At 41.4% G+C, this 23,036-nt stretch overlaps 1 protein-coding gene across 2 annotated transcripts in view; it reads left to right on the top strand.

Moving 5' to 3' along the window:
• LRGUK (leucine rich repeats and guanylate kinase domain containing) overlaps positions 1-23,036 on the top strand; it is a 75,162-nt gene that overhangs the window by 7,585 nt on the left and 44,541 nt on the right. For both annotated transcript variants that reach the window (XM_075208545.1, XM_075208544.1), the window contains exons 2-9: positions 2,463-2,570; positions 4,394-4,475; positions 6,959-7,059; positions 8,012-8,093; positions 16,361-16,485; positions 18,721-18,864; positions 19,922-20,002; positions 22,810-22,896. In XM_075208545.1, the coding sequence (XP_075064646.1) occupies positions 2,463-2,570; positions 4,394-4,475; positions 6,959-7,059; positions 8,012-8,093; positions 16,361-16,485; positions 18,721-18,864; positions 19,922-20,002; positions 22,810-22,896 (810 nt within the window). The remainder of the gene's footprint in view (positions 1-2,462; positions 2,571-4,393; positions 4,476-6,958; positions 7,060-8,011; positions 8,094-16,360; positions 16,486-18,720; positions 18,865-19,921; positions 20,003-22,809; positions 22,897-23,036) is intronic.

The following is a 23,036-nucleotide window of genomic DNA, read 5'->3' as shown; positions in this document are numbered from 1 at the left end:
TTCCCATTGTGTGCAAGGTTCATATATCTTACATTGTTATGCCGTATATATGATGTCTATTTGTAAATATTTGTATATATTTTTAGTTACCTTGTCATATCCCACATATCCCATAGAGGAATTGTACATTTCCTGTTTAGTACTGCTACGAGTTTGTATTATCCATCCATGGAGACCGCTGTGTATTCACATCATGATGTACACGCTGATAGTTCTGTGTTTCTTTAGTTTCTTTAGGTAGGAGTTGTTTATACTACACTGAGATGTATATAATAATAGTTGTCCAGAGTGTTTTCTATATTTTGCAAGTGATTCTGATATAACCCTTCGCACTGATCTCTGCTGAGTGATATGCGGGATTAGCTGAGAAGAATTTAAATACTCGAATTTGAGAACTTGTCTCCACACCTTGATAAAGATTTCTTAATTGAAATGCGTTGGTGGTGGAGAGCAGACTTCGGGAGTTGCATTTACTTACCACACACAGACACAGGAACACAGAAGCCGGCATCCTGCAGCTGTCATCCAGCGGGATCAGAGTGTTTCTTCATATGCTGTTTTTCCATCTTGTTGCGGTAAGGATCCACCTGTACCCGAGGTCGGGTTTTTAAAGATCATATGTTTTTATTTGATATCCAGTAACAGCACTGATAATAAAGCTACATGTTGATTTTATATATCCTTGGATTTCTCTTCCGTTTTTTGGTGAAGAATAACTCCATAGTACTATGGTAATTTCCTTGTCAATTACACATTGGAAATAATATATCACTGAGGAATACTGCACCATGATTTGTTTTATTCTTTTTTCACATGATATGCTGATGTATACAAGGAGGATTTAAATATCCATAAGTGATCGGTTGGAAGATACTGCATTATTCACTGAATCACCAAATGAAGCACTCACATCTTCAATGAAAATTTATGTGGAGGATCATTGACTACTTAACAGTGAGACTGAACTTAAAAAGATTTTCTTTCATTTGAATTTCTAGAACATACCGTATAGCGCCGTCTTCTATCTATTTTTTGTGTTTATATGAAAGTAATATTTAGCTCTGTTCGTCCTGCCAGCTAACTGGTGTGCTGTAAGTCAGTCTTATGCATCGCCACTGGCCTTCCCAGTACCTCAACATGGATTAAATAAATCATGTAGGCAAATAATGTGTGAAAGATGCACCCTTTTATTATATAGTAAACACATATTTCACAACATAATGGAAAATATGCAAAAATACCAGAAGGTTCACCACACTGCAAACTACATACTTCTATTCCTTACCATGGTCTTTGTCTCAGTCACTTTGATGTGTAATCCCAGCTGCTGAGCCACACTCTTCACTCTTCTACCCACACATTAGGGACTGAGCTCCTTATCCTCTTGCTTTTGACAGGTCCACAACGAAAGTGCAGTCTGCAGAGGCTTCTATGTCCACTCAGACATGATCCTGGACCAGTCTGACAGGAGTAGTCAGCACTGTCCTACCCTATGATTATGTCGTTTTAAACCCTTCTCCCTTTCTCACTTATCAAGGGTAGCCCGTGGATTTACCCTACTCATCCGCTGACTTGCAGACACCCTGCGTCTTGTGGCTCTAGTATGTCTGCTAAGCAATGGGTCGCCTGCTGCCTATGTATAGATGTGCAGCCATGAGGTGTATTACAGAAGTACACAAGCAAAAAGCATGTTTACACAATGGTGGCAGTGTGGGCAACCCCACCTGGCAACATTTAAGAATCTACAATAGGCATAAAATACATACATACATGGTTAATACACTACAATCCAAATAATATTAAACATAGTTTAAATGAGAAGGGGCATCCAGAAGGCTAAACCCCTGACCACATCCACAGTTAGTGATATATAAAATGTATATGTCCTTCGCATCACTGTGCACTTCTTATTTTAAAATTAAATGTATGTGATTGGGAATTCTTGTACTTTTCCATCTTGTTGCGGTAAGGATCCACCTGTACCCGAGGTCGGGTAGTTATGGGCAGCATTGTGGTAAGCATTCAACTGATGCTAAGTCCCGGAGGTAACCACAAAATTATATGATACTCCACTGGGAAGAGAACCCCTATTGTTACCTGTTCCACAATCCGTGGTAAGCTGCTATTCATTCATTGGTTATTCATTCATTCAGTGGTTAGCACTTCTGCTTCACAGCACACCGGTGCTCCAGTTTCCGCCCACACTCCAAAAACATACTAGTAGGTTAATTGGCAGCTACCAAATTGACCCTAGTCTCTCTCTGTCTGTCTGTGTGTGCGTATGTTATTGAATATGGACTGTAAGCTCCAATGGGACATGGACCGATGTGAGTTCTCTGTACAGCGCTGAGGAATTAGTGGTACTATATAAATAGATGATGATGATGATGATGATGAAAATACCTATAGAAACATGTTAAACATAATACTACTAAAATTCTATTCTCTCCTATTCTATAAAGGAAAAGTTTGATGGAGTGCTGCAAGAGGAAATGGTTTCTGATGGACTATCTATGTTGGGTCGTTCAGCTCTTGGAACTGAACAGGTGTATCTGAACTTAAACCTCTCAGTAAGTATCACAAGTGTATATGTGTTATGTTTGATCAGTAACTGCCTTATTTTTTTAAAATAGAAATTTGGACATTTTCAGAGAACACATAGTTCCTCCTATACTAACAACAGACATAACAACAAATCAGATATTCATTGTAATTTCTTCCAGCACATTTATTTATATAAAGCACTAAAGCTAATGTGTTCCAACTTTTAAACCATGAATTCACAGAGGTGCACATCTCTCATTGCTTGAGCAGGGCTCCCATTTATTTCAATGAAAGAAATCCTGTATTGAACACGAAAGTCACATGAAAAGTACACATGTGTTTATGTCTGATGCTTTTAGTATAAACAGCACATCAAAGTGCACTGAAAAATCAGAAAAGTAGCTGTTGGCCTGAGGTTAAATGTGTTTATAAAGAATAGTACGACCACAATATTGTGCCACAATTGTCCTATATTTGTAGTATGTTCCAAGGCTGTGTTCTCTGGTGACATAATCTGTGTTCAGTAGAAAAATACATAAGGGATCATGGGACTTAATAACACGCTCCGGCTGTGATTGTTATTCTGGAATGAGAGAAGAATCCTTTATCCTAAATGTGTTTCCAAGACCTTAGATGCCTCCACAAGGGGATGTTCTCAGTCCTATAGGACTAGTGAAGAATTCTTATGCCTTACAAAAATGCTCCATACTGTAAAAAACATTAGCTTAGATTCTTACAAATACAGCCTGTTCATTCCCATTTGACAAATAAGTAGATATGTGTGGTTTGAGGATATCTATCAACAAAATGATTATGGATGTAAGCAGAACTATTGTTCCATAAAACTATGTTGCCTGTACAAAACAGGGTTTATTTATATTTTCAGGCATATTTGTTGTTTTTATATTGCTGATCATATTACGAAGCACTGGGTCTGATTCATTAAGGAAAGTTAAGCAAAAATTGAGTACGTTTTCTTACTCAAATTTTCTGGACAAAACCATGTTACAATGCAAGGGGTGCAATTTAGTTTATTATTTCGCACATAAGGAAAATACTGTCTGTTTTTTAATGTAGCACACAAATACTTGAGAGCTTATTTGTACACTGAAATTTAAAATTGATCTAGGACGTGCCCAACCCCAACTATAATCTGCTTTCACATTTTGAATTTACCTCCCCCTCCAATGTAACATGATTTTGTGTTACTTGCTTACTTTTGCTTAGCTTTCCTTAATGAATCAGGCCCAATGTCCGTCCCAAGCACACACACACACTAGCGTACCAGTATGTTTCTGGACTGTGGCATTAAACCTGTGCAAACACGGAGAGAACATTCAAACTTTACACAAATAGGGCCCTGATCGGAAACTCATGACCCCAGTGAATTGAGGCAGCTGTGCAGTTGTTTAAATATCTTGACTTAGCCTTGAATAACTTTCTTTATCAATATGTATGTCCATTCTCTTCATCAGGCACCTTAAAACTGGTGTGTGGTTAAATGCATAGAAGGTATTCTGTTTTTTGCCTGGGCTGCTTTTCCTATTGGAAAGGAATTCTAGACAAAATATTTATACAGTCGTCACACTTACCACATAACCTTATCTTTAATATGAAATCACTGGGTAATCAGACCTTGGACATTTACAAATTTTTGCACATTTTTTTTTTGTAATTTGAAAATCTTAACTCAATTCGTAAAGTCAACTCATCATCTCAATGGGAGTAGATTCCCACTATCATACAATATAGTTATTACATTATTGATGTGATGGAGATACATTTTTATGTACTAGTTTCTTGCTAATAAATTACTGTTTTTAACATTATTTTTTTTTTATCCTTGCAGGATCATAAAATAAATGATATTCAGATTCTCTGTAGTTATGTTCATCTACAGAAGTTGGATGTCTCCCGTAATGAAATCACTGGTAGGTATGATCTGTGATGAGGTTCTCATCATCAATTGTTGATTAAGATCTACATTTTTACAGTGGAATCCAATTACCACACAAATCCTGCCATTTTATTCCATGCTTGCTTCATATTTTACCCTTGCACCCATCAAACCCCTCCAAACTGTCCCAATTTTCAAAACGCAATCACGTTTTTTTTGTAAACAAAAGTGACATATGGCATGTTCTGTCCTGATCTTTTATTATTAAGTATTGATGGGCAGGGGAGGGAGGGTAAATTTTAGCCCATGGGGCAAGACTCGACTCAACAGCCTATTAAGGACTATTTAAAGGAAAGAAAATGCAGGTGGCCTAGTGATCTAGCCAAAGGTAGCCCCCTATGAGACTGGCCCAGGGACAGATGTCTCCCTGCCCCCATCCCAGCCACCCCCTGGTGATGGGAAATATTCTTTATCATCAATCATCTACATATTATAATGACTGCTCACATTATCTCACCATCACTCCTTCTACACTCCTTGTAACTCCCATACAAATCACAGAATCTTACTACTGCCTAGAACCTTCTCTACACACAGTGACACTGATTCTGAGTTGGAATATGCTGAGTCAGAAGCATCTCAAGACGTGTCCACCTTTGCGCTAACGGCATGTGCGCCAAGTTTATGTCAAGCATACATCAGATGCACTTACACCCAGCCAGGTCATAAGCACAAGAAAAGTTTTGTATGGATAACGAAAAACTATTTTGCACTATTAGGTTTGATTTAAATTAAACCCTATATAACACAACAGGTCCACTAAAAGTATGTGGACACCTGAACATCACATCCATATGTACTTGTTGAACATCACATTGCAAAACCATGGGCTTTAATATGGAGTTGGTCCTTCCTTTACTGCTCTAACAGCCTCCACTCTTCTAGAAAGGCTTTCCACTAGATTTTGGAACATAGCTGCAGGGATTTGCATCCATTCAGCCACAAGAGCATTAATGAAGCTGGGCACCGATGTTGGGCGGTAAGGCGTGGCTCACAGTTAAGTGGTTAGCACTTCTGCCTCACAGCACTGGGGTCATGAGTTCTATTCCCAACCATGGCCTTATCTGTGAGGAGTTTGTATGTTCTTCCCGTGTTTGCGTGGGTTTCCTCCGGGTGCTCCAGTTTCCTTCCACACTCCATAAACATACTGGTAGGTTAATTGGCTGCTAACAAATTGACCCTAGTCTGTGTGTCTGTGTGTGTGTCTGTGTGTGTGAATTTAGACTGTAAGCCCGTATGAGCCAGGGACTGATGTGAGTGAGTTCTCTGTACAGCGTTGCGGAATCAGTGGCGCTATATAAATAAATGGTGATGATAATAATAATCCCAAAGATGTTCTGTGGGGTTGAGGTTATGACTCTCTGCAGGCCAGTCAAGTTCTTTTACACCAAACTCCTGAAACAATGTTTTGATGGACCTTACTTTTGCATGGGATTGTCATGCTGAAACAGGAAAGGGTCTTCCCCAAAGTATTAAGATTTCCTTCACTGCAATTAAGGGGCCCAGACCATTCCATTAAAAACAGCCCCAGATCATTATTCCTCCTCCACCATACTTTACAGGTGGCATTCTGGTAGGAAGCAATCCCAGATTCATCCATCAGATTGCCAGATGGTGAAGCATGATTTATCACCCCAGAGAACACGTTTCCACTGATTCAGAGTCTACTAGCGGTGTGCTTTAGACAACTCCAGTTAACATATGGCATTGCACATGATGATCTGAGTCTTGTGTGTGGCTGCTTGGCAATGGAAACTCTAGCACATGAAACCGCTTGTCAAGAGTTTCATGGTTTATGTTACATCCAGGCAGTTTGGAACTTGGAGAGTATTGCAGATGAAAATGATTTTTATGTGCTTCAGGACTTGGCAGTCCCATTCTGTGATCCTGTGTGGCCTACTGCTTCACGGCTGAGCTTCTGTTGCTCCTAGATGTTTCCTCTTCATAATAGCAGCACTTACAGTTGACTGGGGCAGCTTTAGCGGGGCAGAAATTTGATGAACTGACTTTTTGGAAAGGTGGCATCCTGAAAGTCACTGTCACCCTCAGGGTCCCGCAAGAGATATGGCTACTGACAAGTGTATTTGTGTCTCTGTGTGAGTCCCCTCAGTCACAGTTACGAGAAGGCTTCCTTAGTGTACTCAGACTGTGTTTGACCACCCCTTTCCTCCTCTCCTTGTGTAAGGAGGTGCTAGTGTTGGATCCGACCAAATCTATGTAGTACACTTTTTTTATTTTGTGTGTACATGCACAATTCAAATTTGTATATTTTATACTAAACAAACAAGCATACCCCCCAGCTGAGCATGAGCCCTAGTATATCATAAGTGTAATACCTATGTTATATGTTTGATTGCTTCCTAAATATGTGTTCACAGACCATGTTAGGAAATTGAACTTAGTACTGTATGATTTATATAATGGTAAATGTTGTGCATTTTCCTTACTTCTCTCTAGATTTGTCCTGCATCAGTTACATGCCATACTTGACTGAGCTCAATGCCTCAAACAACAAGCTGAGCACTTTTTTTGATTTTGTCCCACCTAAAAATCTGATGGTAAGTACAGTACAGAAATAATGATGGTAAATAAAGATGTGGAAGCAGGCCCTCCATAGTCTCGATCTCCACTGCCTCCTATGTACTTTATATAAGATAAACATATGGCCCATGTTTATATATCACATGCAAATATTATCATTTTTACACTACTTCTCAACTTTTCACCCATAAGCTTTAAAGAGTGTTTTCACTTATTTGTAAAACATAACTTATTCCAGAAATTACTCCCCCTCAAGAAACTTGATTACACCCTTTTACAGTGGTGTAACAAAAACGTGTAAGAGCTATATCATGGAATCCATCACATTGCAGAGCAAAGCACATTATGGTAGCCTTATGCCAAGCAGTGGTGCGGTTATGCTATAACATGTGTGATATTTACATGAGGTTGAGGAAAAAGAACATGTATAAAATGTTTATTTACTTATTAACACATAAACAAGGTATTGCATCCTCTTGCATAATTTCATAATGGTTGAGCACAGTGCACTCCCTCCTCCTCTGGGTATGACACATGACCTCCCTACACAGTGCATAGTAGGTCACGGGACGTGTGACCTCCTATGAACGGGATGCCCCCGTTCTGATAAAATTGGGAGCAGCTGGCTGGGGGGCAGCAGGTGAAGGCTCAGTGGGCTGCTAGCCACCTGTTGCTCCCTGCTGCCATAGAAAACTTTGTACATGAAAATCCCAGGAGATCAGCAGTTTTTGAGAGATACCACCAATAATATACCGTCAAAGTCACTTAACTCTTTAATTCCCATTCTTTCTTTCTCTTTACCATATCTTCATGCTTTTATGCATTAAGTTGCTGCCACATCATTGGCTCATTAGATATTTGCATTAATGTACAGTTGTACCTAATAAAGTGGCCACTGAGTGTATATACAGTACATTACTATGATCATTAATTCATTAATGCTTCCTTTTTCTCAATTCTTTTCTCCAGGTCGTGGATTTGTCTTTCAATGAGATAACCAGCATGAAGGATTTATCTACATACATTACTCTGACAAAGCTTTTGTTAAGTAGTATCCTTTGCATATGAAAGTACTGGTGTAATGCGGTTTATTTTATTTATTTTTTAGCTAATTTAAATTGTCCATCTCATTTGCCCCTGTGGGAATTTGTAAAATATAAATAGATAAATATTTTTTATCACTTTTAATTACAATGTTATTATAGATCTGAAATGTAACTCAGTTGTTGGAGTGATACATTATTATTGAAGTTATAAGTAATATTACAACATAATGTACTAAAGGGTACTCTGTTTTGGGCAGTCCAGTAAGTTAAACGATAATATGAACATGCAAAAACAGTCCCTCCATAGTCTCAATCTCCACTGCATCCTATCTATATAAAATAAAGTGGCCCATGTTTATACATGCTGACTTGTGAGATCTCCCTTCCGGGAGAAGAGATCTCACTGGCGGTTTATGGGGGTGTGACCAAGTAGAACACGTAACTTGACCCCGCCTGTTAAACTGACCCTGCCACACTAAACTGGCAGAACCATTTTAGCCTGTCACAGCATGGGCGGGGCAGCGATGATGCCTGAATTGTGTCGGTTAGCCCCGCCCCTTCACTTAACTAATCAAACTGGCTGGGATCCAGGAGGTTAACTTGCTATCACGGGAGTCCAGGAGGACTCCCAGAAATTTGGGAATCTCCCGGACATGCCGGGAGAGTAGACAACTATGGGCTAGATTTACTAAGCTGCGGGTTTGAAAAAGTGGGGATGTTGCCTATAGCAACCAATCAGATTCTAGCTGTCATTTTGTAGAAGGTTCTAAATTAATGAAAGCTAGAATCTGATTGGTTGCCATAGGCGACAGCCCCACTTTTTCAAACCCGCAGCTTAGTAAATCTAGCCCTATGTGTTTATATCATGCAAAAATCAACTTGATTTTTGCCGATCTGTTTTGTTCTTTGGCTCTCAACTACACAACGCCCAGCCCCTGTTCAAACCCACCAAGTAACAGCCCTCTCTCTCTCAAATGTCTCATCACCTACTTTCGCATCTTTTGAAGTATATGCTATTCGGATTTATAATCAATTTTGCGTGTTGCTGTGATCTGTCGCCCCCCTGGAGTGCACCAACATTTTCTTGAGGATTTCTCTGCATGGCTCCCTCACTTCTTATCTTCCGACATCCTCACCATCATCCTGGGTGATTTCAATATCTCCATTGATAATCAACGTACCAATGCTGCTTCCAAACTACTCTCTCTAACCTTCTCCCTCGACCTCTCCCAGTGGGTTGCATCCTCTTTTCATTCGGCCAATGCCTTGATATTGTTTTCTCTAGACTATGATTTCCTTAACACGTCTTTTACCCTCTTGAGTCATCACCTTATCAGTTACATGCTCACCCCCACTACTTTAACCTCTCCGCTGTCAAACTCTTCATACCCAAAGAAATTTTAACTCTATTAATCTTCAACAGATTTCCATCTCTCTCCAACACCTTCTCTCCGCAATCTATACATTCTCCTTTCATGATATGTTAGTACCTCATTTTCACTAAACCCTAGCAACAGCCCTCCAGCAATTGCCTCCAAGGACTCTTCATATTACACATAAACTTTGATGTCAGTCGTGGCACACTAAAGTAAAACAAAATCTTCAAAAACATTCCCGTAAAGCAGAACGTCACTGGCGTAAATCTCGTACCTCTAATGATTTCTTCACATATACTTCTATCTACAACTCCTATCGAAATGCTCTGGACACTGCAAAACAAATATACTTCCAATCTCTCATCTATGCTCAGGCTACTAACCCCAAATGCCTTTCTAACACATTTAAATCTCTTCTAAACCCTCCCACTCCAAACCCTCCTACTACCATCACTGCCCAGGATCTTGCTTCCTATTTCAAGGACAAGATTGATAAAATCAGACTTGAACCCTTTTTCCTTTCTTTCCCTTTCTATGTTTTTACTTTGATTGACAAAGTTCACATTGTTCTTCTCATTTGCAAGGTATTTGTTGTTTGATCAATGTAACTTAACCTTTACACTGTTTTGAAAATTGAAAAATCTCCTTAATAAAATATGTTTAAAAAAAAAAAAAAACCAGACTTGAAATGGTATCATCTCCCTTGACTAGCAATCAGCTCAATTCCTTCCCAGCATCCTCTGACACCCTCTCTTCATTTGATCCCACAAATGAAGGTGAAATATCTACTCTCTTTTTATCTTCCTACTCTACCTCTTGTCATCTTGATCCTATACCCTCACAAAGCAGTAGATCCCTGTCTCTTGTACTCATTCCACTTCTAGGTAAAATTGTTTGTTGTTTTCTTTTCCTCTCTCTCTCTGTCTCTCGGTCTTGCACTCTCTCTCTGTTTTGCTTTCGTGCTCTCTCTCTCTGTCTGTTTCTCTCTCGCGCTCTCTCTCTGTCTGTTTCTCTCTCGCGCACTCTCTCTGTCTGTTTCGCGCGCTCTCTCTCTGTCGGTTTCTCTCGCGCGCGCGCACTCTATCTCTCTCCCTCCCCCTCTCACTCTCCCTCTCTCTCCCTCTCTCTCTCCCCCCACAGAGCGGTAGATCCCTGTCTCTTGTACTCATTGCACCTCTAGGTAAAATATATATTTCTCTTTCCTGCCATTGGGGGACACTGCGAGACATTGGGTGTAGTAGTGGGCTCAGGAGTCTTGTCACTTTAACTTGTTAAGTCTTTGCACTCCTCCTCTACTTAACCCCTCCTCTCCCGAGAGATCCTCAGTTTTTTGTAAGTGACTTGGAGCTAAGGTCACTGGAGTATAGGCTCCTGCCTATACTCTATTAGTCTTTCTAGATATACATGTTTTTATTTTTTCTTTCCCTTAGGTGCAGCGCGGGACTCCAGCCTAAGACCCAGGAGAGTGAGTAGGACGCAGCTCTGCTGACTCTGGGTCCCAGCGCAGGTAAGAGAAGCCCTGGGCTCACTTACCTTCACCTTCTGCCGGTATTTCCCCTTAGAACAGCACAGTCTCCAGGATAGCGGACAGGGGAGTGAGTTTGTAGTCAGCTTCTCCTCCCATGCTGCTTCAGATGCCGGCAGGTCCCCGCTCGCCCCTATGGCAACCAGCAGCTGAGAAAAGAGGGGACAAGCGGTGCTCACACTCATTTAGAGGTGAGTTGGCCGTTTCTCATGACTCGCGCTCCTGGGCATTATATGTGGATACAGCGCGAGTCCAGCACTTCATGGTGGCCATTTTTGCGAGGTCAGGATGGCGCCTGAAGGCGGAGGCAAGCAGGGCGGGCAGAAGCAGCAGGAAGGGGAGGAGAAGTAATGACAACTTCCTCCTCCCAGGCTGTATTTCCCCGCACGCAGGACCCAGTCTACTCGTGGGAACACGGAAGTAAACAGCGTGTCAGCGCTGGCCAGATCTCTGCTTGGACTCTCCTCTACCGACAGACATGACTGCTATTCAGGCTTGTATGACTGATGTTTTGTGGAGGTGTTACACATATATATATATATATATATATATATATATATATATACATTTGTCATGCGAGTTATTAATAGGAATTTTTTTACAGACAGTACTGTACAGTCTTTTTGCTATTTGGAGTGGTGCTCTTAGTTTAAAGAGACTTCCTAGCACAGGAGACTTTCTCTTATATAGTCTCTTTTTTTTTTTTTTTTTTTTGTCTACATTTCTTTTTATAATTATTTTTTAGAAATAAGACAATGACTGAGAAGGGGACAGCTAAAAGCAAGGGTCGCTCTGCACCTTCTGCAATGTATTTTACCTGTTCAAAATGTAACATAAAGCTTTCTGTTGGGCAGATAGACCGGAACGCCCTTTGCGCAGCATGTACTGCGGAGGCTCAGGTGCATGACAGCCCAGTCCAGGGGGCATCTCCTACAATGGTGGAACCGCCTTGGCTGCAATCCTTCTCTTCAGCTGTGGAAAGACTGACGTCAGTTATGCTGCGTGTAACAGAGTTACGTGAGAACACTATGCCACTTACACTTGTAGGCAGTCAGTCTGAAGAAAATGCTTCCACGTCACAGGCGGGGTCATCCCAGAGGGAAGAAAGGTTATTATCCGTTTCCCAGAGGAGTAAGAGAGCTGTCATTGACACAGGTCTAGACCTAGAACAGGATTCTGATCTCTCCTCGGCAGAGGAAGGTGAGGTAGATTTGAGCCCGTGAGGGGAAGGCCATTATGACTCTGACTCACTTTCCAATAGTGTGGATAGTTTAATTTTAGGAATCAGGCATACGTTAGGGTATGCTGATCCAGAGCCCTCAGCGCCCATTGGTGTCTCTCTATTTAAACGAGCTAAAGCGCAGTTGGCTACATTCCCCCATTCTCCAGAGATGTTGGAGATTATTTCTGAGGCTTGGCAGCGACCAAGTAAGCAATTTATGAAGCCAGGAAAATTCAAATCCCTTTATCCTCTGCCAGCTGAGGACACGGTAAAGTGGGAATCATCTCCTAAGGTGGATACCCCGGTGGCCCGTTTAGCTTCTTCATCTGTTATTCTTGTCCAAGAACGGATAGCCCTCAAGGATTACACAGATAAAAAGTGTGATTCTGCTCTTCGCTCAGCATACACTGCTATGGGAAGTATGTTTAGACCCAATATGGCTGTGGCCTGGGCCAACAAGGCCGTGCAGTTATGGATGGAAGCTTTGATTAAAGGGCTTAGAGATAATACTCCGCGTACAGTACTCCTAGATCTTGCAGAGCATGTACTGGAGACCTCAGAGTATGTGGCAAACGCAGCTATGGATGCGGTGTCAGTGAATGCTAAGGCCTCCGCTCTTATTGTAGCAGCTCGGCGTAACCTATGGTTACGGACATGGTCGGTGGATGCAGACTCTAAAAGGGCTTTAGAGAATTTGCCTTTTGACGGCCTAACCCTATTCGGGGCGGAGCTTGAGAGGGTCATCCAGGAGACCACAGGGGGAAAGAGCACTGCTCTCCCTACTGTCCCCAACAGGTCCCGTCAAGGAAGGTTCCGTTCCTTTTCGGAGTTTCTCCCGAGGGGGAGGTACCGTTAATAGAGGACAGTACTCAGCACCTAGGGCACCTGCTATTAGAGGCAGAGGAGGTAGAGGTGCGGCAAGAAGAGGTTCTACTCGCCCAGCAGATAAGACCTCAGCGTGACGGGGCTGTTCAGGGGGAGCATCAAGTAGGAGCACGTCTCCTTCAGTTCAGGGGTCAGTGGTGGAAATCCACGGCAGATCTCTGGATGCGAGGGATTGTATCCAGGGGCTATGTGATAGACCTCGCCCACTCCCCCCGTCACAGATTCTTCATCACCCCTCTCCCCTCTTGTCCCCTCAGATGGGTGGCGCTTCAGGAGGCTATTCAAAGACTTCTAGCAGCGCAGGTTGTTATGCATGTGCCTCCTCTAGAAAGAGTTCTAGGTTTTTACTCGAACCTGTTTCTGGTACCAAAGCCAGATGGGTCCTTCCGGCCCATTCTGAATCTTCGGTCTTTAAACAAACATCTGACTATTCAGAAATTCCGAATGGAATCCCTTCGCTCGGTAATAGCAGGGATAGAAAAAGGGGAGTTCTTGGCGTCCATAGACGTCAAGGATGCCTACTTGCATGTACCGATATGGGAAGGACATCAGAGTCTCCTTCGGTTTGCAGTAGGAGACGCACAGTTCCAGTTCAGGGCTCTCCCTTTCGGACTGGCTACCACCCCCAGAGTCTTTACCAAGATTATGGCCATCATGGTCAGTCTGTTGCGCCAGAGGGGTATAACAATTATACCTTATCTAGACGACCTGCTATTGAAGGCACCATTGGCAGTTCTTCTGTCCCACCATGTGCAGACAGTCATTCAGATTCTTCAGAGTCACGGCTGGGTGTTGAATGTACCCAAGTCATCTCTTGTTCCAGCCCAACAAATGCGTTTCCTGGGCCTACTCTTCGATACTCAGTCTCTGAGAGTTTTCCTTCCAAGGGAAAAAATCTTAGCCCTGTGGAAAAGGACCAGAGTCATTCTAGCGAAAAAGAGAGTCTCGGTCCTCAGTTGTATGAAACTCTTGGGGACAATGGTCTCGGTTTTCGAAGCAGTCCCTTTTGCGCAGTTTCATTCCCGTCCACTTCAGGCAGAGATCTTACTTAAGTGGTCAGGGTCTCAGAAGAATTTGGACAAACAGATTATTCGTCTTTCCAGACCCACAAGGCTGTCTCTTGTCTGGTGGATGTCCCAAACCAATCTGGAAAAGGGCCAATCCTTACAGACCTGGTCTTGGATTCTAGTCACAACAGATGCAAGTCTGTTGGGATGGGGAGGTGTAACAGGAACCCTGAGGCTTCAGGGTCTCTGGTCCCCTCAAGAATCACTTCTCCCAATAAACATCCTAGAGCTCAGAGCAGTGTAAAATACTCTGATAGGAGCCCAGAGATTTCTAAGAGGAAAACCGCTACAGATTCAGTCCGACAACGCCACCACGGTGGCATACATAAACCACCAGGGGGGCACTCGCAGCGCGGCTGCCATGCGAGAGACCAGGCGCATTCTGTCTTGGGCAGAGCATCAAGTGCCCAAGATTTCAGCCATTCACATTCCGGGGGTGGAGAATTGGGAGGCAGACTTCCTCAGCAGACACTCACTTCATCCCGGGGAATGGGCTTTGAACAGTCAGGTCTTCTCCCTTTTGGTGAACCGTTGGGGCTGCCCGGACATAGATCTGATGGCGTCCAGGCTGAACCATCAGGTTCCACGCTACGGCGCAAGAGCTCGAGACCCAGGGGCGGAGATAATAGATGCCATGTCAGTTCCATGGACATATCGGATGGTGTATCTTTTTCATCCCATACCAATGATTGCGCGGGTCCTATAGAAATTGAAGAGGGAGAAAGTTCCCGCTATTCTAATAGCTCCATTTTGGCCACGCAGGGCGTGGTTCTCAGATCTACTGTTATTAGCAGGAGCTTTTGATATATTTGGAAATGGAAAGCCTTGTAATCTATGCATTATATTGTTACATTGCTAGATCTTTAGCAATATGCTTTCAATAAACAAAGTTTAAACAAATTACCGTTCCATCTCTCAGCTCCCATGCCACTCCAATCTTCAAGAGAAACTTGCCTACACTCTCTTCACATGCTTCCTTTCCGCAAACATCTTTTTGGATCCTCTTCAGTCAGACTTTCATTCTCAACACACCACATAAACCGCGTTGACCAAGGATGTCACTGATTTGATCACTGCTAAAACTAAAGGGCATTATTCTCATCTAATTCTCCTGGATCTCTCTGCTGCATTTGATACTGTTGACCACTCTCTTCTCATATAAACCTACAATCCCTAGGTCTTCAAGACACTGTGCTATCCTGTTTCTCATCCTACCGCTCTTTCAGTGTTAATTTCTCTGGATCCAAATCTGCTCCACTTCCTTTATTAGTTGGAGTACCACAAGGCTCAGTGCTAGGTCCTCTGCTATTCTCTATCTACACCACGTATTTTGGAAATTAATAAGGTCCTTTTGGATTTCCTTATCATCTCTATACGAATGATGCACAAATTTATCTATCTATATTGATTTTTTCGTCAGTCTCTATATTGGTTGCCTGTTTGTTACCGAATCCAGTATAAAATCTTCACTTGTCTCAAAATATCTCCCAACTCAACACCTCCGTTCTGCACAAGATCTGTGTCTCTGATCCACTCTCATTACACCCTCACATAATAAGACTTTCTTCTATTCTAGAGACCTTCAAGCGTTCTCTGAAAACCCACCTCTTCAGGCAAGCTTATAATATTCCCTGACCACTTTCTTCACCTCACTAGGTTTCCCTATTACCACCCTTTACTCAATTCACACAAGACAACATCCCTCTGACCCCCTGACCAACATTGCTGTGTGACTGGATCATATAGCATACTAATCACTTTTTACCTTTGCAGTCTGGCTCGACTGAAATGCAATATGTAGCACTTAACCTCATGTATCCAACTCCCATTGTCCCATAGATTGTAAGTTTGCGAGCAGGACCTTATTACCTCCATGTCTGTATTACCCAGTATTGCATATTATTGTGTTTGTCCCCAATTGTAAAGTGCTACACAATTTGCTGGCACTATATAAATAAATGTTGATGATGATGACGATGAAACATACAGCATCCTGTCAACTAATCATTCACATGAAGGAGGGCCATTGACAACACTGTTGCCTGTTTGAAACCGTGCACATAGCAGGAGAAGTGAGGAGGGTATCTTACAAACATTCAAGGACCCACCACTCTTATGACACTTCATCCTGCTCAAAGCTTGTTTATTTTGCATACATTCAATTGTTATTTCCTTGAACATAGTCCCTTTTTTACAGATAACGACATACATGAAATAACTGGTTTGGAAAAGTGTAGCAGTCTGACACACCTGAACTTGGCTCATAATAAAATCTGTAACATCAGTGGGCTTGGTAACCTGCCAATCAAAACACTCTGTCTGGTATGTATTTTGTGTTGCTGGGTACAGTATTGACATTGTAAGTGTCAGTGAGCACTGATCCTCCTGACTGATTCCTAGTTGAGAAAGATGTCGATAATTACTATAAAAGTAAGAGGTCTGTTTATCGATGTCATCAAATGTTAGTTTTAAACTGATTTAGAGGGGTCGGTGATGGCTAGCGCAAAGTATGGGGGAGTCTACTTAACAAGTATTGCAGCGGTACGTGTACAGCCGCTCTCCTATCGATATCAGCATTTCAGTATGCTGATAGTCATTCGTCCACCCAGGAAAAATGTTTTATTATTAAAATAATGCATTCTTTATTTTAGTTATTTATTTTAGTTTTCAAATCAAGAACTGGAAACCAAAGTCTGGGCTTCCAGTTCCAGTGCACATGCTCGAGATGGAGGAAACCTGCCGATGTTAAACGCAGGATTTGTAGAGAGGGGTTTTCACCCCCCTCTGCCAGTGGGCGTGACCATCATGCATTGGGGCATGGTTGCTCTCCATCTGTTCCTATCCCCATCATATACATGGGCAATGCTGCATGCACTACTGTTAGGTGCACACTGCTCTCCCTTTCCAAGCAGAGCCATGTGAAGCGGGGCATATCTGCCAACTGTCCCTACAGTCAGGACAAAGTCCTGACAGTTAATTATTTACAAAGTCCTGACTGAGTGTGTCAGAATATTTGGCAGACTGTCCTGCTCTCTCCTACCTGTTTTTGCTGCTTTCAATACTTGTTGCTGGTGCTCGTGTCCTAAGCTCAGTTGCTGCTTGTCTGGATCCCGGAATGGGTCCTTGTTTGGAGAAAGGACAGGTACATTATATAAAAATCCCATCAATGAGTGAACAAAGTAGGACTCCAACCGCCAAAGCAGCCTGATATTAAATCAAAAGCACCCATGTTTGATAATTAGGCCTCCCAGCAACCAACCACAGTAAATTAATGTCATTCTCCTTTAATAAAAAGATCCATTTCCACCAAATAACCCCAACATTAAATTAATAGGTTTATTTATTAAATGTAAATACTATTTCCTCCCAAACATTAAATAATTAATATAATAACTTTTAAGAAATATCTCTCCTTCTCCCCAAAGTCGACACATTGAATTAATAGCACCCAAACCATCCCAGCATTAAATGAATAGTCCCATCATCCCATCCTTAATAGGTCTGCCATAACCCCACTATTAAATTAAATATCCCCAACCTTCACCCCACCAATTATTTAAAAGTTCCCACTCTCAACCTACTATGAAGTTAATATTTCACACCTCATTCAAATCACATAAAATACCTCAACTAAACTTACATTAAAATCCGTTTTCCTCCCTCCCCCCACACTTATATTAAAAGCCCCTCCAAGCCTATATTTACAGATTAACTATTGTACTCATGCATTAAATCTCCCCACTTACATGAGAAGCTCAGGAGAGCCCCCCCCCCCTCACACACACTTACCCTCTCCATCTAGTGCTGTGTCTTGTGTCCTCTTGCTGTACACATGAGACATGCAGGCAGTGGGAGAGAAAGGGGCATGGACACACAGCAGGGGAGAGATGGCTGTGAATATTCCAACCACTGTATACAAGCTGCAAAGTGGCTTCTCCCAGGGGCAGGGTCCAGCCACCTCAGGCATGCAGTGCCTCAGGCTGTGAGGGGGGTTTCCAGGCACTAGGAAATCCCCCTGGGTTTGCCTATGCCTGAACTGGCCTTGTGAGCGGTAAGTCTCCTCTCACTGCTGCCAGCCAGTATTGTCAGGGAGCTGTCCCTGGCAGTACTGCTAAGTTGGATAATAGAAGATTTTCTATTGCTGCAATACTCGGAGATAGAAAATCTTCAATATCGCAGGGTCTTGATGAGTAGACCCGTAAATCTGATTTAGCTCACAATAGGTGGAGATAAAGATGAAGTGAGTTTGACTAGAAGGATTGAGGTGCATGTGTTTTCTAGGCAGTTATAGACATGTCTTTTGAAAATAATATAATTCCAGTGTAAAAATACATAGTTATGTTTTCTTTTATCCATTTTCCAGAATGCTTCATATTCTTATAAAATAAATATTGCATTATTGATTAAACACATCATTAACTCTTCAGTGATGGTCAAATAATCACAAATACAATAGTAGGAAGCTTGTCGATGTTATTTATATATACATACCCCCAGCCCCCTTGAATACAAGCTGCTTTTCACTACCGCTCCGTATTTATGTACTTACGTATTTAGGCCTCCAATCAAATTAGGAACATTGCTGGCTTGGACAAGCTGAAAACATTACACACACTGGACCTCTCCTTCAACCAGATCTCCAGTCTTGAAGGGCTGGAGGAATTGGAATTCTTACAGACTTTGAACCTTCAAGACAATGAGGTAATGGATACTTATATCCAGTTTCTTGTTCTTCTGGTTCCTATATTGTCTGCAGATTAAGGTGGATCTGTCACTAGCTTAAAGCCTTACTGAATCCACCACATTGTGTTAACTAGACATAAACAATTTAATATTATAAAAAATGTTCCCGTCTGTTTCCTCTGATCCCTCCCCCTGATAAGTTGTGTGCAGCTCCGTCCCGATAACAAAATGCTGTGTCAGGTAGTGAATATTCATGTCCTTCCTGCTGACCAAGTCTTCTAGGTGGTAATTTTGAACATTATGAAAAAGAAAATAACTAGAAAATGGAACAGAAACATATAAAATATTGTGTTCCAATGTACTTTAGATACAGATTTGGTAGTACATCCTAAAAATAGATTTGAGAGGTTTCCTTTAAGTCTTCTATTGAGAAACATTTTAAAAATGACTTATAGGCATAAAGCAATAACTACATTCACTAAAGGGAAAATTTTAAATACTGAAACCACCTTTAGTGAAGTTTTATATAAGTTAAACATTTAGACCTTATTCACCGACATGGAAGATAGTTCTGCGTAAGAAAGATTGTGATGTGAGAAAAGACAGTTATCACGTACAATGTACAGAGAGTAAAAGAAGACAACAAGTAGGTAGCAAATTTACTTTGCAAAATGTCCTTTAACATTTTAGTTATTTAAACTCAACTGCACACAATGATATCTGCCATCTACAACTTTTGTATAGTATAGTGACCTGGTTCATGCCCCCTTGTAGCATCTCTCTTGTATCTCAATTTCTGATATAAACTAACATTTTGGCATTATTACCTCCTATATCCCTATACCCCTTTCTGTCGGCACTGGGTAAGTCCCTGTGGGTATATACAGGAGACCAGTGCATTATATAATAGATTCATATGGCTGTGTGTACGGAAATGTATTTACAGGCATATGCTTTAGCAGTCTCTGATGCATGGTAGGATGGACATAACTAGAAACTGCTCACAGATGTATCTGTTTCACTGATGTCCTTGATTACTACTTTTATGTTTCACTTACAATGTTTCCATTTACAGATATGTCAAATAAGTGAAATTGCTTTCATTGAAGAGCTGCCTCTGCTACATGTTCTAAATCTTTCAAAGAATCCACTGCAGGTAATTATGCCCCCCCACGATAATTCCTGTTCTTCATTATTTCATTCTCTGTGTGTTGGAGTACTCAGTACTGTGAAAAAAAAAAGTCAGTTTGTCCGATATGTTTGTGGTTTGTGGTAGGTAGGTTATCCTTGCCCAATAGAAATTTGGATGACTTTGTCCAATACCATTAAAGACAAGTTCTTCTGGTCACAGGTTCTATATTGACATTGTGCCTAAATCAAAAGAGATTGCTGAAAACTTCCAGAATACATGTGGCATTTTGGTTCTATCAACCCACAGTCAGATCCATATTTCAAAAAGAGACCGTTTGGCATATCAGTTAATCTACCCAGGAATACTCTGTCCAGAAGCAGGGCATAACACTGTCCATGAACTCACAAGGAGCTCACAAACGACATTTCAAGATTTGCAGACCTTTCACGTCTTGGCTAAAATTCAATGTTTGTGATTTCTCTAATCAGAAATACACTCAGCACAAAATGTGATCAGTGATCAGAGCAGCAAGGCAGAAACCACTGCTCACTATAAGAGCAGCCAAAATGTGTATGTATAAAAGCAGACAAAGCATTCCTCAGAAAGAATCTCATAACAGTGGTCAAGCATGCTGGTGGTAGTGTCATTGTTTGATGCTTTGCTGCATCAGGACCAAGAAGGCCATCGCTGAAGGAGCCATAAATTCTGCTCTGTATCGGCAGAATATCAGGTCATTCCTCCATGGAAGCTGGAACACATCTGGGGTCGTACTGCGAGACACTATTCTAAGAGACACAAGGTTGTACAAGACATTTAGGACCTCATTTACAGTTAGACCAAACACAAACCAGCACTGGGACGTAGAACCAAACCCAGTAGATAATCCACGTTGGTTAATAGTCAATTTATTAAAATAAAAACATGTAAAAATACAATAAATATCAATAAAGATACAAACATATATCAGTGCACTGATTACCAATCCCTCCCCTAACTTGCATGCACGGACTGAGTGAATAAAGGCAGTCTATAATGGCTCCAATTAATGAGAGTTGGTTCACATGAATAGATTCGATAATATTGATGGATGGAATGTAGGATATTAGCGGCTATATAGACCTCCAAAATAGCGCCATAGATAATAACAATAGGCTATGCCTAATAATATCACTCTAGATTGTATTGCCGATAAGATAATAGAGTTCTCAGATGGGTACACACTTATATCGTTAGCCTGGAGATCAACTCGGCACACATATTCCTTTAGCTGGGCTAGGAAAGCTCTAGATATTAGCCATCAACATGCATAATAATAAAATAGTCCGTTACTTTCCTGAGGTCGAAATGTGATTCCTCAGCAGCCTCAGATAAATGTCATAGTTTCCGGTCACAGTCTCCGCGAATGAATGACACAGACTCCTGTGTGTATTAACCGAACTCCGTATTAGTGTGCACTGGAGTAGATTTAGAACACCTTCGGTCCGTTCGTAGCTTACAGCTCCAGGATATCAAGCTGAAATGGTGTGTGTGGACATATCTAAGATCTGCCGTCCAAGCAGTGGGATCGGTAAGTTCTGCAGTATACCCTTACGCGTTTCTTCACCGAAGTGATTTCATCAGAGGGAGTGCACATTTTGAGCTGAGTGTATTTCTGATTAGAGAAATCACAAACATTGAATTTTAGCCAAGACGTGAAAGGTCTGCAAATCTTGAAATGTCGTTTGTGAGCTCCTTGTGAATTCATGGACAGTGTTATGCCCTGCTTCTGGACAGATTATTCCTGGGTAGATTAACTGATATGCCAAACGGTCTCTTTTTGAAATATGGATCTGACTGTGGGTTGATACAACCAAAATGCCACATGTAAATTGACTATTAACCAACGTGGATTATCTACTGGGTTTGGTTCTAAGTCCCAGCGCTGGTTTGTGTTTGGTCTATTGTTAGTATTAAACCCACAGGTTTTTTCCAAGCATCGGGACTTACCACTAATACCCGTTTTTTCATGTATATATTTCATTATTGACTGAGACTAGTGTTACAGCGCCGAATTTGTTTTGTTTGTCTCATTTACAGTTAGCAGTCATGTTGCACAGTATTTGTGTGTTGCAGGAGCAAGTGGCAGTGTTTACCTTGCATGTAAAAAGAAATTGTACTCTGCGTATTGCAACATGGTTTGTCCTTTAGCTGGGTTTGCTCCTGACTCTAAGATGAGGCCCAGTGAACGTTATTAAGATGTTGCGACAGGATCTGAATTGAGAAATGAGCAGTTCATGCAAGAAAACCCACAATGGAGGAGCTTTGTCCCACTTCTCCAAAGTGCTGTGAGAGACTGATTAATGACTGCAGGAAACATCTAGTAAATGTGGTGTAACCAGTTACTGAGTCTAAGGGGCCAAATATTTATTGGCATATCTTTAATACATTAATAAAATATTTACCACCATTTTGTGGTGCTTGCACATTCTGAGTGCCTTTTTATATCTGTGTAATAACATGCAGTAATGCAGCAAATCGCATAGGAGAAATTATTTTTCACGTTGCAGATTTTTCTCAGTAATTTTTTTATCTTTATTGTTTTAAATTTTTTGCTACTAGTCGCATACATTGAAAATTCTTAATCAATAACAAAGATACGTTCCTTGCAACTTGAAATGCAATTTTGTTATTTTTTCTCCCTTGGCATTCCACTGGTGAAGCTTCTTGTGCGTATCTTCTGTACTGCTCTGTTGAACATATCTGCCACTTCATATGTAAATGTATAATATAGCAATTAACTGCAACTAAATGTAACTGATTTACCATTAAGTGTCTCATTGTGTCTGTTCTAGGAACAAGCAGAGTACTGGCTGTCAGTGCTGTTTATGCTGCAGCGTTTAACTGAACTGGATCTGAAGAAGATCAAAGTTGAGGAGAAGGTATTTATCTGTACACCTGCTTCCTACTGACTAATAAACATCTTCCCAGAGCAATCAGTGTTGCCAAGTGATTACATTGGGGACTCAGTGAGGAAAATATAGTTGATCCCAGAGGAATGACATGTTAGGTGTTAAAGACA

Source organism: Mixophyes fleayi, chromosome 4, assembly GCF_038048845.1.
Source record: "Mixophyes fleayi isolate aMixFle1 chromosome 4, aMixFle1.hap1, whole genome shotgun sequence".
Classification (NCBI taxonomy): domain Eukaryota; kingdom Metazoa; phylum Chordata; class Amphibia; order Anura; family Limnodynastidae; genus Mixophyes; species Mixophyes fleayi.
Note: the sequence above shows the minus strand (reverse complement) of the source record. Positions and strands in the feature narration are given on the sequence as shown.